Genomic DNA, 17,600 nt, shown 5'->3' with positions numbered 1-17,600 from the left:
CCCAGTTAAAATAACTGAATATGCTCTATCATTATGAAGTTTTCCTAAGAGTTTCAGCTTTATTATCTCTGATTAATATGACCACTGTTCTTACGGTATTAAATGGTGGCAATTATGTAACAGTTAAAACAGATTATTCTATTTTGTCCTGAAAGTTCTGTACCCTGTTGACCTTAACCTTATTTATAACAGTAATAATTGATAGATTCTTATTTATAATCTCTACACTCTAAGGCAGTATATTTTAAATTGTTGTGGGTCACGAAGAAACTGGACCTTCTCCCCAGAAATGCACAGAAACATAAAATTTTGCATAGAACTTAAGAGGGTTCAAGGATGCCCCCCTTTTAAAAAGAAAAAGAAAAAAAAACTTCTAAGAAAAATCTGGAAAACAAACTAAAATTGAAATCTTACTCCAAATAAGATACTACTTTAAAACCACAAATCCTGCTTCATCTCACACACACACAAAAAAACTCCTTAAGGATATTCACAAACCCCATCAAAAGCTATTTTCCTTTGAAAATAAAAAATAAACTGTAGCAGCTTTCAGACTCAAAATCATTAATGTTTCCAGGAGGAAGAGCTTGGGTAAAGAGGTAAAAATCTGTAAGTTATTAAATTTTGTATTTTATAGAAGAAGCCCTTGTCACAGAAAAGGTGATGGGGATCAAAGTTGTTTCCACTGCTAGGTGACAGCCTGAGAATCTTTACCTTCCTCTGTGACGATCCACATTTGTCAGTTTCAGCGTGGCTTCTAGGTGATGCCCATCCTCTGTATTCACAAACCCTGGCCAAATGTGACACAACCTGAAAAACTATTTGAATAAAGGAATATTTTGAAAAACGTGATTTCCTTTATACTCTGGATTCCGTTTTTTTCTTAATATTTGGTAGATAGATCTATTTGTGTATGTTTGTGTTATATCCAGTTTGTGGCTATAGAGAAGTTTTTAAATACTGAAGTGTCCTTTTTGTCAAGGTTAAACTAGAAACTCTGCCTGTTTTCAGTTGTTTCCTGTCTTTAAATAAAATTTTATCAGCTCCCCAGACTTCCTGGCACCATGTCCTTCTTCCACTTGCCTTAGGAATGCTTCTTAGCAGCAGTTATAACACCCCCAACCTAACGGTTCCGGAGTGTGTGTATATGTGTTTTAAAGCATTCATTTTCCTTTATTAAGAAAGAGATCCTAAAACCCCTTGCCATCTTTGGCACATCTTCAGTACAAACCAGGTAATAAAGCTTTGGTTTTGTTAGATCATTTCTTTTTAAAGCAAGACACTTAATTGATTATTTCAGGTGTGGCTGTCAGGATCAACGTTTGACCTCTCCAACGAACCAGGATAGAAAGGGAATCATTGGCCTTAACAGCTTAAATCACGTCGGTTGTCGTGTGATAGGTTGTCCGTTTATGCTATTACATCATGGTCTCTCAACCCAGAGCTGGGAGGGGAGAAGAAAGGCCCATGAAACTGTAAGAGTTTTACTTATCCCCATCTAGAATTTAATGTCTGTCTCTTAAGACACTACCATTTTGCTGGCATTAAACATACAGACCAGGAAACCAGAAATAGCCTCCATCCTTCCGAATGTGAGGCCTGCTCTAATCTATTCTGCAAAATCACTGGAGGACAACAACCCTATTTGCCTTTCCAAAATTAATATTCTACCAGAATCATGTGTAAGAAGTTTGCTTCTCCCATATATGAGATTTGGTTTGCAGTAGGGAGGTGAGATTTTCATTTCTATTAATCCCTGACCTCACTTAACCTGAAGCATACACTCGGCCTTACCAATAAACGTGAAAAGCCCAAGCAATATATATTTTTCCAGACAGTTACACTCTAATCAGTTTGATGTTGACAGCCCACTTACTTGCCCCATCTTCACCCCCAGTTTATGGACCTGGAGGGTATGCTGAGCTGCACTATAGAAGCAGCTTCCAGTAAGTCAAAAACCAGTCACCAAGGTCTAAATATTTAAGACTCTGGTTCTAGGCTCCTTTTCCTCAAAGTTGTGATTATATTCAGCCTCCAACATATTTGCTTCACGTAGAATATATATTCTAGAAACAAAAACCAGCTCCAAATACAAAACACTAGAATAGATATATAGCCATGCTGATCCATCTTAAAGTCAAAAATAGCCTGGAAATCAAATTAAATGACTGCAGGAGACTCCATTTATGAGAAATGGGGGGAATTCCCTGGTGGTCCAGTGGTTAGGACTCAGTGCTCCCACTACCAGGGGCCTGGGTTCGATCCCTGGTCAGGGAACTAAGATCTCACAAGCCGCGAGGTGCAGCCAAAAAAAAAAAGAGAGAGAGAGAAACTGGAAGCTGGGAAGCCCAGGGAAGAATGATAATGTGGGAGGATTATCAAGGTATGTAGAGTTTATTTTTTAAAAAAAAGAAAATTTAAAGGAAGAGGATGTGAAGTTCAAGCATAGAACTAAAAGCAGGGAAAGCCTTGAGAACCAGGACAGCTCAGGGGAATGCCTGGGACAGTGCATAAAGAAAGAGCTTAATTCATGATAGTTCTTTGAAAAAGAAACCTGCAAAGTATTACTGAATGCAAACTAGGCACCAAATATGAGGAAGTGGGGCTCCGGCAGGATGAAAGACCTTTTTTCCGTGTCCCACAGCTTGTAAGAGGCTCAAGTAGGATTTCATCCTGGATCTCTCAGACTTGAAAACCCATCCTCTTGCCAATCACTCTGCCTCTCAGAAACAAGAAAAGGAGCCGCAAGAGCAGGATAATACAGGGGCTAAGCTAGGTTGCACATCCCTGCCCTCTGACTTACCGTGTAACTCTCAAGGTAATTAACCTCTCTGCACCACAGCTGCTGCTTCCGTAAAAAAACACCTATATCCCACAATTATTGGGGGCTTGAACAAGTACGTAAGACACTTTAAATGATGCCTGACATAGTAAGTGGTTGATAAATGTCAGCTGTTATTACTGGAATTATTGTCATCATTCTTTTTTTTTTTTTTTTTTTTTGCGGTACGCGGGCCTCTCACTGCTGTGGCCTCTCCCGTTGCGGAGCACAGGCTCCGGACGCGCAGGCTCAGCGGCCATGGCTCACGGGCCCAGCCGCTCCGCGGCATGTGGGATCTTCCCGGACTGGGGCACGAACCTGTATCCCCTGCATCGGCAGGCGGACTCTCAACCACTGCGCCACCAGGGAAGCCCCTATTGTCGTTATTCTTAGATATAAGTGGGTGACGGCAGAATGATTTGCGGTTTATCAGGGACTTCAAGCAAGCAGTCATACCCACATTTTAATGTGCATCTGAATCCCCTGAAGATCTTGTTCAAAAAGCAGATTCTGATTTTTTTTAACTTTTTATTTTATATTGGAGTATGTTGTGTTAGTTTCAGGTATACAGCAAAGTGATTCAGTTATACCTATACATATACCAGTTCTTTTTCAAATCCTTTTTCAGTGGTGCTCCTGTCACTGAATTTCTAAAAAGCTCCAGCTGATGCTATTACTGCTGGGCTACAGACCACATTTTGAGGAGCAAGGACCTGAAGAGCTGAAAGAGATAGCTTTGGCCTTGAACCAGAAGTTAAAAATAAGTGGGGGGGGGGGGGGCAGGGACCAAGAACGTCTAGAAAAGCCTGTGGCGAGTCAAATTTAGTAACAGGAGGCCTAACACTTAGCTCTTCTGAACAGTTAGTACCCTACAGATTCTTCCCCTATGAAAAAGAGTTGCCATAATCTAAGCAGATTGTTGAGCTCTGGAAAAACAAAAACGGTGACAGAGGGATATGGAAGAAGTATAAGAGAGAGACCAGGAGAATATTTGTGGGCCAAGTCACCCTGTCTCTCAGTAGTTACTATAAATGTCTCAAAACGTCTCTCGCCTTTGCTTCATTTACTGTATGTACTTGTTTGTTTGTTTGTTTGTTTAGTGCTGGCCTCATACTGTCATCCGGAATTCAAAGAAAAAAAGTGTTTTAAAGTACCTAAAATAGGTTCTTAAACTCCTAACTCCCTGGATTCTTCTGATTCTTAATAAGTAAGGTAGCAAAAGAGTAGATTTGGGAATTCCTAGCAAAATTAAACTTATGTCGTGAACTCATATCATGAATTCTTGGGCTGCAGAGAACCATCCCTTTCAAAAAAAGAAAAGCCGGGGGGGGCTTTATTAGTACACTCAGCACTGTCCAATAGAAATGTACGGCAAGCCACACATATAATTTAAAATTTTCTGGTAGCCACATTCAAAAAAATTTTAAACTTTTAAAAAATTTTAAACAGATGAAACTAATATATAATATAAAAATATATTTTAATAATATCTTACTTAACTCTATCTAAAATATCATTTAACATGTCATAGTTCAATAATTATTAATACATATTTTACACTCTAAGTCTTTGAAATCCTCTAGAAACAGCACACACCCAATATGCTGCTATACGATGATCATCTCTTACACAATGCAGTTATTAAAGTGAAACGCAGTCTCCCCAAAACAAAAAAAGTGTGTTTCACGGAGAATATTTTACACTGCTTCTGGGTTTTTGTATTTAAATCAATTAAAGTTAAATAAAATTAAAAATGCAGTTCCTCAGTCACCAGCCACCCCTCAGGTAGGTGATCAATAGCCTCACGGCAGGCAGGGCCCACCGTTATCAGACAGGGCAAGTCTAGATCCTACACACATTTACCACGGGGCACATCTAGTGAGAACAGAGGAGGATGGTCAGAGGCCTGAGCTGCTCTTACCTTTCAGCAGCTGTTCCCTGAATCGCCTCATATACAAAAACTCCAGAGGTCACGTCACGGAAATCTGGATCTTGCCTTTTCCTTTCCTGAAGCAGGCTAAGAAGAGTCAGAAGTTTTCCCATGAGGTTAGGAAGCCAATGAATTAGTCCCCTGAGCCCTGGACAACCCTCCAACTGTCAGTGGGGACTCTATCTGCTCTGCTCAGGGCTCACACACATGGGACAAGGATGCCCTCTAGCTGGTCACCATCATTCTTCCCCAGGGGTGGTCTGATTCTCTGTGCCGAAGCCTAGAACCATTGGACACAGTGAAAGAAACCACTGAAAAGTACAGTGCGTGCTAGTGCCAGCAGAGGCAGTCACCTACCCTGTGACAAGTAGGGCCTGCGGTCACGAGAGGAGCCAGCCACTGTCCAAATGCTTTACCTTCCCCATTCAGGCTCTCTACCCATAGCTTGTGCTTCTGAAAAACAACCCAGACATGGTCACACCCGCGCTTACTTCATAGGGAGGGCAGCATGCGCAGACCCAGCTATTTCTTCTATGAAACAGCCTTTCCTGGAAAGGAGAATTGTAATGTGTTACTAACAAAGCCTTCTTTCCTTTTGGCAGACCGAGTCACAGACTATCCTTCCAATGTTAGCTGCCCTTTCAGGCTGCCAGCCAAGACAAACACGCCTCAGAGAACCTTTGTCGCTCGCACAGGCCCACCTCCCCACATCCAGCCCAGGGCTTTCCTTTCCACAGTAGTTCCATCCAACTATCTCTGGGTACAGCTCAGGCTGGGTTTTGCACCTAGTCCCCTGGTACTGCTGCCTGGATCACTGTGATCAGAGCTCAGTACCGGTGACTCTGTTTTCTACAAAACTGAAAGAATTGTCTCAGGGACTTCCCAGTGGTCAGGGCTCCACACTTCCACTGCAGGGGACACGGATTCAATCCCTGGTCACAGAACTAGGATCCCACAAGCCACGCAGCGTGGCCAAAAAAAGGGATTGTCTCCACCACAGTGGAGCCCTTTGAGGGCTCCTGAAAAGCACAGGAGGGGAAGAAAAATTCCAAATTCCCCTTATCTTTCTGTCGAATGTGATCCAAGGGAATTGCAAAGGAGATTCCTGTGGTCACCTTCAGTGTGTTTATGCCAGTCACATCACCATCCTGACAAGGGAGGAGACATCAATTCAGCGGCCCAGTTCTGCAGACTGACAAGCAAAGGAAGGAGAAAAGCTTAGGGTCACTTAGGGTCGAGCAACAGGTGGCATCTTAGAGGACCAAGGCGTGCAAATTACTGCTGAGGAATTCTGGGTTTTAATCTTGAGCTCTTTTTCTTCTTGGCCAAATTACATTGCTTTTCAAAGTGAACCACGGGTTGTATTTTGACACAGATATGAGAACAAGGAGTATATGCCTTTCCATTCCTTAAATGAGACTAAAAATAAACACGGAAAAGGCAAAAAGCTGTTGACTTTCAGCCACACTTCAATGAAACTACTCAGAAGATTCAGCAAATTGACCTTAGGAACAAAGCTCTACTAAACTAAATTTATGAAGCGGGAAATACTTTCCTTTTTGTGCATTTCATCATCCCTTAGCCTTTGTTAGGTAACGGGAAGGATAGAAAAGAGACTTCCGATCTCATTAAAATACAGATTATAATTCAATAGGTCTGGAGTGTGGCTTGAAATTCTGCATTTCATCCCTGCTCTAGTAAACTCATTGTTTACTGGAGAAAAAGCAGGCACAAAAATCACATGCAATGTTAGGAGTAAAGGGGGCGGAGTCGAGAGGGCAGACTAGGAGGATGCGGAATTCCCCTCTCCTCACAACTAGGGCACCTACCAGGCACTGGAGGGGGACCATGGACACCTAAGGGGATGGGAGGAACCCCCAGCGACCGGGTAAGATGTGGGGCTTGAGCGGGGTGAAGGGGGAGGAGAAGTGGAGGCGGGACAGGACTGGCGCCCCTGAGGAGCGGCTGGGGGAAGGAAGGAGTTCCTACACCCAGCGGGACCCACCCACGGTTAGGGGTCCAGCCGCGATGGGGGAGACCCTGGGGGAGATGGTGGGGGAGGGGCACGGAGGAACGGAAGGGAACGCAGCCAGCGCTTTCCCGGTCCTCTGAGGCACCGGGGAACCTGTTGGGCTCCCGGGCCTAATCCTCTGCCCTCGGAGCCTCCCTCCTGCCGCGCAGAACCCATGCCCCGCCCCTGCACACCCACCCGGGGCCCTACCTCTACATTCAGAGACCCCCTCCAACATGCTGGGCCTAAACCCCACCCACACACCCTCACCCAGGGCCCTACCTCCAAACTCCCGAACCCCACACTCCAGAGGCCTTCCTTTCCATGTGCTGCTGCTCCCCTTCCCTGCAGGCCCTAAGCAGAAGCCCCGCCCCACGCTTGAACGTCGCCCGCCTAGGCCCCGCCCCATGCTCAAACATCACCTCCCACCCGCCTAGTTCCCGCCCCACCCTAAACCCCGCCCCTGCTGAAGTTCCACCCCTGCCTAAACTCCACCCCCCATAACCAAGGCTTTTTTTTTTCTATCTTTTTTTCCTCTTTTAGATTGGGGTTCTGTTTTACCTTGATACATTTATATTTTTATTTTTTCTAACAAATCTTTTAGTTTTCTAATTTTATTCTTTATACTTTGTTATTGTTCTTCTTTTCACTTGTTCCCTTTTTTTTCTTTTCTTTTTTCTGTTGTGGTTTTATTTTACCTTGTTGCAGTTGTTTCAATTGTAGTTTTATTTTTCCTAATATATTTTTTTGTCTTTCTAATTTTATTTCTTTTTTTTATTTCTTTGTTATTGTATTGCTCCTTTTTTCTTTTTTTTTTTCTCCCATGCCACACGGCTTGTGGGATCTTGGTTCCCAGGCTGGGGGTCGCTCTGAGTCCAAACTGCTGGACTAACAGAGAACTTCAGACCCCACGGAATGTTAATCGGAGTGAGGCCTCCTGGAGGTCCCCATCTCAGCTCTAAGACCCGGCTCTATCCAACTGCCTGCAACCCCAGTGCTGGACACCTCAGGCCAAACAACCAGTAAAACAGGAATACAGCTCCACCCATCAAAAAAAAAAAAATGATACAACAAGAAAATATGTTACAGATGAAGGAGCAAGGTAAAAACCTAAAAGACCAAATAAATGAAGACAAAATAGTTAACCTACCTGAAAAAGAATTCCGAGTAATGATAGGAAAAATGATACAAAATCTCAGAAACAGAATGGAGAAAATACAAGAAACATTTCACAAGGATCTAGAAGAACTAAAGAGCAAACAAACAGTGAGAACTACACAATAAATGAAATTTAAAATACTCTAGAAGGAATCAATAGCAGAATAACTGAGGCAGAAGAACACATAAGTGAGCTGGAAGATAAAATGGTGGAAATAACTGCCAGGGAGCAGAATAAAGGAAAAAGAATGAAAAGAATTGAGGACAGTCTCAGAGACCTCAGGGACATTAAACACACCAACATTTGAATTATAGGGGTCCCAGAAGAAGAAGAGAAAAAGAAGGGGTCTGAGAAAATATTTGAAGAGAATATAGTCGAAAACTTCCCTAATATGGGAAAGGAAATAGTCAGTCAAGTCCAGGAAGCACAGAGAGCCCCATACAGGATAAACCCAAAGAGAAACACACCGATACACATATTAATCAAACTATCAAAAATTAAATACAAAGAAAAACTATTAAGAGCAGCAAGGGAAAAGCAACAAATAACATACAAGGGAATTCCCATAAGGTTAAGAGCTAATCTTTCAGCAGAAACTCTCCAAGCCAGAAGGGAGTGGCAGGACATATTTAAAGTGATGAAAGGGAAAACCTACAACCAAGATTACTCTACCCAGCAAGGATCTCATTCAGATTTGATGGAGAAATCAAAAGCTTTACAGAAAATCAAAAGTTCAGAGAATTCAGCACCACCAAACCAGCTTTAAAACAAATGCTAAAGGAACTTCTCTAAGCGAGAAACACATGAGAAGAAAAAGACCCACAAAAACAAACCCAAATCAATTAAGAAAATGGTAATAGGAACATACATATCGATAATCACTTTGAATGTAAATGGATTAAATGCTCCAACCAAAAAACATACACTGGCTGAATGGATACAAAAACAAGACCCTTATAAATGCTGTCTACAAGAGACCCACTTCAGACCTAGGGACACATACAGACTGAAAATGAGGGGATGGAAAAAGATATTCCATGCAAATGGAAATCACAAGAAAGCTGGAGTAGCAATACTCATATTAGAGTAAATAGTCTTTAAAATAAAGACTGTTACAAGAGATAAGGAAGGACACTATATAATGATCAAGAGATCAATCCAAGAAGAAAACATAACAATTATAAATATTTATGCACCCAACATAGGAGCACCTCAATACATAAGGCAAATGCTAACAGCCATAAAAGGAGAAATCGACAGTAACACAATAATAGTGGGGGACTTTAACACCCCACTTACACCAATAGACAGATCATCCAAATGGAAAATAAATAAGGAAACACAAGCTTTAAATGACACAACAGAACAGAAAGACTTACTTGATATTTTTAGGACATTCCACTCAAAAGAGGAAGAATACAGTTTCTTCTCAAGTGCACATGGAACGTTCTCCAGTCACATTCTGGGTCACAAATCAAACCTTGGAACATTTAAGAAAATGTAACTCATATAGAGCATCTCTTCCGAACACAATGCTATGAGATTAGAAATCAATTACAGGATAAAAACCACAAATACATGAGGGCTAAACAGTGTGCTGCTAAATAACCAAAAGATCACTGAAGAAATCAAAGAGGAAATCAAAAAATACCTAGAAACAAATGACAATGAAAACACGATGACCCAAAACCTATGGGATGCAGCGAAAGCAGTTCTAAGAGGGAAGTTTATAGCAATACAATCCTACCTCAGGAAACAAGAAACATCTCAAATAAACAACCTAAACTTACACCTAAAGCAATGAGAGAAAGAAGAACAAAAAAACCCCGAAGTCAGCAGAAGGAAAGAAATCATAAAGATAAGATCAGAAATAAATAAAAAAGAAGTGAAGGAAACAATAGCAAAGATCAATAACTAAAAGCTGGTTCTTTGAGAAGATAAGCAAAATTGATAAACCATTAGCCAGACTCATCAAGAAAAAAGGGAGAAGACTCAAATCAATAGAATTAGAAATGAAAAAGGAGAAGTAACAACTGACACTGCAGAAATACAAAGGATCGTGAGAGATTACTACAAGCACCTCTATGCCAATAAAATGGACAACCTGGAAGAAATGGACAAATTCTGAGAAAAGCACAACCTTCTGAGACTGAACCAGGAAGAAATAAAAAATATAAACAGACCAATCACAAGCACTGAAAATGAGACTGTGATTAAAAACCTTCCAACAAACAAAAGCCCAGGACCAGATGGCTTCACAGGCAAATTCTATCAAACATTTAGAGAAGAGCTAACACCTATCCTTCTGAAACTCTTCCAAAATATAACAGAGGGAGGAACACTCCCAAACTCATTCTACTGAGGCCACCATCACCCTGATACCAAAACCAGACAAAGATGTCACAAAAAAGGAAACTACAGGCCAATATCACTGATGAACATAGATGGAAAAATCTTCAACAAAATATTGCAAACAGAATCCAACAGCATATTAAAAGGATCATACACCATGATCAAGTGGGATTTATCCCAGAATGCAAGGATTCTCCAATATACGTAAAACAATCAATGTGATACACAATATCACAAATTAAAGAATAAAAACCATATGATCACCTCAACAGATGCAGAAAAAGCTTTTGACAAAATTCAACACCCATTTATGATAAAAACTCTCCAGAGCTTCCCTGGTGGCGCAGTGGTTAAGAATCCGCCTGCCAATGCAGGGGAAACGGGTTCGAGCCCTGGTCTGGGAAGATCCCACATGTCGCAGAGCAACGAAGTCCGAGCACCACAACTACTGAGCCTGCGCTCTAGAGCCAGCGAGCCACAACTACTGAGCCCGCATGCCACAGCTACTGAGGCCCGCGCACCTAGAGACCGTGCTCTGCAACAAGAAAAGCCACCGCAATGAAAAGACCACGCACTGCAACAAAGAGTAGCCCCTGGTCGCTGCAACTAGAGAAAGCCCATGCACAGCAAGGAAGACCCATTGCAGCCAAACATAAATAAATAAATAAATAAATAAATAAATAAATAAATAAATAAATTTATTAAAAAAAAAAAAAACTCTCCAGAAAGTGGACATAGAGGGAACCTACCTCAACATAATAAAAGCCATATATGACAAACCCACAGCCAACATCATTCTCAATGGTGAAAAACTGAAAGCATTCCCCTTAAGATCAGGAACAAGACAAGGTTGCCCACTCTCACCACTGTTATTCAGCATAGTGTTGGAAGTCCTAGCCACAGCAATCAGAGAAGAAAAAGAAATAAAAGGAATACAAATTGGGAAAGAAGAAGTAAAACTGTCACTGTCTGCTGATGACATGATAATAAACATAGAAAATCCTAAAGATGCCACCAAAAAACTACTCGAACTAATCAATGAATTTGGTAAGGTTGCAGGATACAAAATTAATGCACAGAAATCTCTTGCATTCCTATACACTAACAACGAAAGATCAGAAAGAGAAATTAAGGAAACAATCCCATTTACCACTGCAACAAAATGAATAAAATACCTAGGAATAAACCTACCTGAGGAGGCAAAAGACCAGTACTCAGAAAACTATAAAACACTGATGAAAGAAATCAAAGATAACATAAACTGATGGAGAGATACCATGCTCCTGGATTGGAAGAATCAATATTGTGAAAATGCCTATACTACCCAAAGCAATCTACAGGTTCAATGAAATCCCTATCAAATTACCAATGACATTTTTCACTGAACTAGAACAAGAAATTTTACAATTTGTATGGAAACACAAAAGACCCCAAATAGCCAAAGCAATCCTGAGAAAGAAAAACAGAGCTGGAGGAATCGGGCTCCCTGACTTCAGACTATACTACAAAGCTACAGTAATCAAGACAGCATGGTACTGGCACAAAAACAGAAATATAGATCAATGGAACAAGATAGAAAGCCCAGAGATAAACCCACGCACACATGGTCAGCGTATCTCTGACAAAGGAGGCAAGAATATACAATGGAGAAAAGAGAGCCTCTTCAATAAGTGGTGCTGGGAAAAATGGACAGCTACATGTAAAAGAATAAAATTAGAACACACCCTAACGCCATACACAAGAATAAACTCAGAATGGATTAAACACCTAAATGTAAGGCCAGACACTATAAAACTGTTAGAGGAAAACACAGGCAGAACACTCTATGACATAAATCACAGCAAAGGAAATAAAAACCCACCTTTTGACCCACCTCCTAGAGTAAGGGAAATAAAAACAAAAATAAACAAATGGAACCTAATGAAATTTGCACAGCAAAGGAAACCATAAACAAGACGAAAAGACAACCCTCAGAATGGGATAAAATATTTGCAAATGAAGCAACTGACAGAGGATTAATCTCCAAAATATACAAGCAGCTCATGCAGCTCAATATCACAAAAACAAACAACCCAATCCAAAAATGAGCAGAAGACCTAAATAGACATTTTCTCCAAAGGAGAAATACAGATGGCCAACAAATGCATGAAAAGAGACTCAACATCACTAATCATTAGAGAAATGCAAATCAAAACTACAATGAGGTATCACCTCACACCAGTCAGAATGGCCATCATCAAAAAATCTACAAACAATAAATGCTGGAGAGGGTGTGGAGAAAAGGGAACACTTCTGCACTTTTGGTGGGAATGTAAATTGATACAGGCACTATGGCGGTTCCTTTAAAAACTAAAAATAGAACTACCATATGACCCAGTAATCCCACTACTGGGCATATACCCTGAGAAAACAATAATTCAAAAAGAGTCATGTACCACAATGTTCACTGCAGCTCTATTTACAATAGCCAGGACATGGAAGCAACCTAAATGTCCATCAACAGATGACTGGATAAAGAAGATATGGCACATATATACAATGGAATATTACTCAGCCATAAAAGAAACGAATTTGAGTTATTTGTAGTGAGGTGGATGGACTTAGAATCTGTCATACAGAGTGAAGTAAGTCAGAAAGAAGAAAAACGAATACCGTATGCTAACATGTATAAATGGAATTTTAAAAAGCAGTACTAATGAACCTAGTGGCAGGGCAGGAATACAGACGCAGATGTAGAGAACAGACTTGAGGGCACAGGGCGGGGGGAGGGGAAGCTGGAATTAAGTGAGAGAGCGGCATGGACATATATACACTACCAAACGTAAAATAGATAGCTAGTGGGAAGCTGCTGCAGAGCACAGGGAGATCAGCTCGGTGCTTTGTGATGACCTAGAGGGGTGGGATAGGGAGGGTGGGAGGGAGACGCAAGAGGGAGGGGATTTGGGGATATATGTACACATATAGCTGATTCACTTTGTTATACAGCAGAAACTAACACAACATTGTAAAGCATTGAAACGCCAATGAAGATGTGAAAAAAAAAAATGTTAGGAATAAAAAGCACTCAGTGATTTCACACACAATTCCTCCTCCTACAAGCAAATGTAATATGTGAAGAGAAACCAGAAACAATCAGCTCAAGGGACTCAGAGAGCATGATCACAGGCCGTGTGTCAAACAGCACTGCTCTCTTGTTGTATCTGAGCAACTAGAAACCCTGGCATTTCCATTAGGGACGTTGAATAAAATTTAAGAATTAAATACATGACAGAGCAAACGGATTATTGTTGTGGCTTTTTTGTCATCTCTAAGCAGGTCAATACTAAATTAGCATTTTGGGATGAGACTTAGTTCTTCACATGCAGAAGCAGGGGGTCTTCAAGGATATACATTACAAAGTACAGTTGTCATTTGACATAATTTGGGCTTAGTACCCAGGGCTTTTGTTAAGTACCCAATGAACGCAGAAAGCACACTGAAGAGATGTAAGTAGGTGTTAAGGAAACCCTGACCCCCTCGGCTGGAGGAGCTCACATGCCAAGATGACAAATCCATCGTAGATCTTAAATTTTTCCTAGCCCTTTACTTAAGACGTAATAATAGAAAAGCATCATACCACAAATCTCTACACAAGAGCGACATCCCAATCTGCATCATGAAATTTGTCAAGTTTTTGAAAGTTAAGAAGAAGCGTGAAACAGCAAGGGAAGTGGTCACATACCAAATTCACCAGAGGCCCCCCAGAATTCCCGTGCTGAAGATAGGATTTGAAAAAGCCATCAGTACTTTTCTCCCCGTCATCTATATATAATTCCCAAAGAGGTTTACCAAAAACAGCCTGCCCTAGTGAGCCCGTTTCCCCAGGGCAGGCAAAATTGGGCCCCATCATGATCATCTCCGAAGTCGGTGCAGGTAAAGAACAACAGCAAGAGGACCACCGCCTCCTACGGCAGCAGTGACCTCTGCAACAGACCCTAGGAGACCATCAATATCGTGGATGCCAGTTATCACATCCAACAGGCTGACCTCTAACAGCGTGGCATTCCGTACCTCTCATGAGGATAGACCTGATCTCTGGACATCCCCGAAAGGCCAAAGGGAAAAGAAGGCACCCTGAAGTGTTCTTCTCACCGCACTGCCAGTATCTTATGGGCTGAGGACAGCCTACCCCTGTGACTTACATTAATTATGGCATCCGTCTGGATATAGTCCATGCCTGAAGCCTTCAGCCCCAGCTCTTTGCCCTCTCGCTGTGTGGTGCTGACAATGCCTGCCGTCCCTGTGTTCTGCCGTGAAAACAGGCTACCCAAGGCCACCACGAACTCGCCAGCTCGCAGGTCAGATGACTTTCCCAGCAGCAATACAGGAAGTTCAGTCTGCACGCCGGTGAGGAGGGACCAGATGGACAAATTAAGAATGGAATCAGGGCTTCCCTGGTGGCGCAGTGGTTGGGGGTCCGCCTGCCGATGCAGGGGACGTGCCCCGGTCCGGGAGGATCCCACGTGCCGCGGAACGGCTGGGCCCGTGAGCCATGGCCGCTGGGCCTGCGCGTCCGGAGCCTGTGCTCCGCGGCGGGAGAGGCCACAGCAATGAGAGGCCCGCGTACCGCAAAAAAAAAAAAAAAAAAAAATGGAATCAATCAGCATTTGTATACAATCCATATATGACATGGTCTCCACCATTTCGGCATTTATAATGCAAGAATCACGCACCCACCTAGCTTCTACAACTGCCTGAGTCTTCCTCCTTACACTCCAACTACCACTAAACTCTCACTTGTTAAGATGACAGGGATCATCTCTAAAAATCTAAAATTATTGCTTGTAGAAATTACAATAAGTAAACCGCCAGTGAAGTAACTGATGAACATAAACTGACATTAGCAATTTACTTAGCACCATTCCAGCTCAGAAGTTGTTTACAAAGTTAATAAGCCACAAACAGAAAGGAGGTCACCCAAAGCAGTGCTTCTCCTTATGTGTATATGAATCTCCCAGTGATCAGTAGACCTGGGTAGGGTCTGAGTTTCTGTATTTCTAAAAAATTCTCAGATGATGTCAATGCTGCTGGGGTGCAGACCACACTTCATATAGCAAGGAACTCAAAGCACTCCTTAGCAGCTTTGAATCCATTACAATCATTTCCGGTGTTCTGAGACAAGCAGAGAAATAAGTTTCCCAGAAGCAGCATCTGTTGAAGAAGGAACTGAAGGAGAAAAAAAGACAGCTGGGTAGTTAATAAAAATTTTGACAGACATACAGACAGGCATGGAAGAAAATAAACAAAAGAAGGCGTGAAGAATAGAAAGAAAGCAAACTAGGAAAAAAAAAAAAGTATATGCCAGGGAGAAGAGACATGTGGTGGGGTGGGGAAGAAAATATCAGCAAGTTGATGAAAATCCTCGAATCGCAGACTCACATTTGGCTCAGTTTTAATCAGGGCAAGATCCAATTTGTGGTCAATGTCCTTGACAGTGGCTTCATACTGGACCCTGCTCTGGAGCTCCACCTGGATCTGCTGCTGGTTCGTGAGGACGTGGGCATTGGTAACAATAAGCCTATCCTGAGACACTATGAACCCAGAGCCACTGGATGCAGGAATATCCTCACTGCTGAGAGGCGACCTGTCTCAGCAAGACAACAGCATTAGCAGAAGGTGGGCAAATCAGGGCATCCGCCATAGTCTGGAAGCATGGGAACCGGCATTTATCAAACATTCTTCCACCACAGTTTCCTCAGACATTTTACTTTTCCCTGCCTGTTTTCATTCTCTCCACATGTAGTTAGACTGTGTGTTCAATGTCCTGGCCATCTCTTGGGAACAGGACTGAGAGCTGATTCCATCTCTCCTTTTCCAGGAAAAGCAGCACCCCTCTGCTTCAAAGACGACTAACCTAATCGTAATACTGGGGGCAAAAGTGGACCTAGTGCCACATTATCCAGCACCTAGGCAGGGAGGGAGTCAGAGAAGTCTGGTCCCGGCTTAGGTTCCACTACTAACTGGCCTTGTGACATAGGACAAGTTTCTCTTGCTCTCTGGGTTTGGGATTCCTTACATGCAAAAGAAGGGGCCAGGCAAGATCACCATCAAGGTGCCTTCTGGCTCTCACCTCTGACCTTGAACTTGTCTGAGAGGAGTAGCCCAGATTTGGAAGTCAGAATCCTTATGACTCTGCTCTTTGGCTAAATGACCAACAGGCTATGCAACCTCTTTTGAGCCGTTTGATTTCCTCACCGTGGTTTTTACAACTAAATTGTGCTGGGAGAGTGCTTGCGCGGGGCCAGGAGCAGGGAGGCTCTCGGGAACAGTTAGCCCGGGGAGCTGACGTCCTCCTCCGACTTCCTTTACCCGCGGAACAGCTGTGAGTGGACCACGGACGGGGCCACCGTCTCCACCACGGCGGCGATGAAGTTGTACTTGCTCCTGAGCCAGCCTGCGCTTCTGGTCCCTGAAAGAGATGCTCCATTCTTTGGGCGGGGGTGGGGGACGACCCTCGCTGCCTGACCGCATCAGGCATCACCTCTCTCCTCCCTCTCTCTCCGCTTTCCCTCCCCCTCCTCTCTTCGGTCTCCCACTGTGTATTCACTGCGGTCGCAGGAGACCAGACCTGTCACCCCGATTTGAAAATAACTTAAAAGGGAAGACGGCGGCCACCAGCTATGGGGAGGAAATTGGGGAGCAACCACACGGGAAACGGTAACCGGACACCTAAGGAGGGAAGAAAACTGGTACCTAGGAGGCGTTGAATCGCTCTGGCGATGCAGCAGGGAGAACCGCGCGAACGAAACTCGCTCCTAAAGAGGGCGTGGAGAGCGCGCGGCCCTCAGCTCACCTGGGGCTCCACAGTCCCCCTTCCGCACCGCCACGGCCGGGAGCGCGCCACGGAGGCGCGCGGCGTGGTTCTCGGCGCGGAGCGCGCACAGGCTGGGGTAGGTGCTCCCGTAGCCGCCGCACGCGGCCGTCCCGCGCCGCCGAGGAGCCGGGGCGTGGGCGGCGCACGGCCGGCCGAGCGCCCCGCCGCAGGCCTCGCCCTCGGCCGCGGCGCAGACGCGGCAGCCCCCGCAGCGGTCGAGCCCCGGGGCCGTCCCCCGCCGAGCAGGGTGGGCAGCGGTGGGCACGGCGGCGCGGGCCTGGCCCTCCTGGCCTAGACTCCGCTCCCCGGCGCCGCGGGCAGCGGCAGCCACGGCAGGACGAACGGTCCGAGCCCGGCGGGCCGCAGCAGGGCTCTCGTCATCCCGCCCCCTTCCTCCTTCCCTCCCACTTTCCCGCGGACTCTCCTCTGGACCCGCAGCTGCTCTCAGACGAGCAACGCTTTCTCCGGACTGGG

The 17,600-nt window shown here is 43.8% G+C and overlaps 1 protein-coding gene across 1 annotated transcript; it reads right to left on the bottom strand.

The window, feature by feature from the left end:
* Positions 1-1,283: 1,283 nt before the first annotated feature.
* On the bottom strand, positions 1,284-17,507 carry HTRA4 (HtrA serine peptidase 4). Its single transcript, XM_060086097.1, is given in 11 exon segments — positions 1,284-1,395; positions 1,397-1,444; positions 4,743-4,838; positions 5,239-5,333; positions 5,819-5,899; positions 13,995-14,027; positions 14,455-14,649; positions 15,692-15,896; positions 16,622-16,721; positions 17,106-17,384; positions 17,387-17,507. Coding segments are annotated over 11 exon segments (1,365 nt in total).
* Between the last annotated feature and the right edge of the window lie 93 nt (positions 17,508-17,600).

This window comes from Mesoplodon densirostris, chromosome 20 (assembly GCF_025265405.1).
Source record: "Mesoplodon densirostris isolate mMesDen1 chromosome 20, mMesDen1 primary haplotype, whole genome shotgun sequence".
NCBI classification, from domain to species: domain Eukaryota; kingdom Metazoa; phylum Chordata; class Mammalia; order Artiodactyla; family Ziphiidae; genus Mesoplodon; species Mesoplodon densirostris.
The sequence above is the reverse complement of the archived record's forward strand: the minus strand, read 5'-3'. Positions and strand labels throughout refer to the sequence as shown.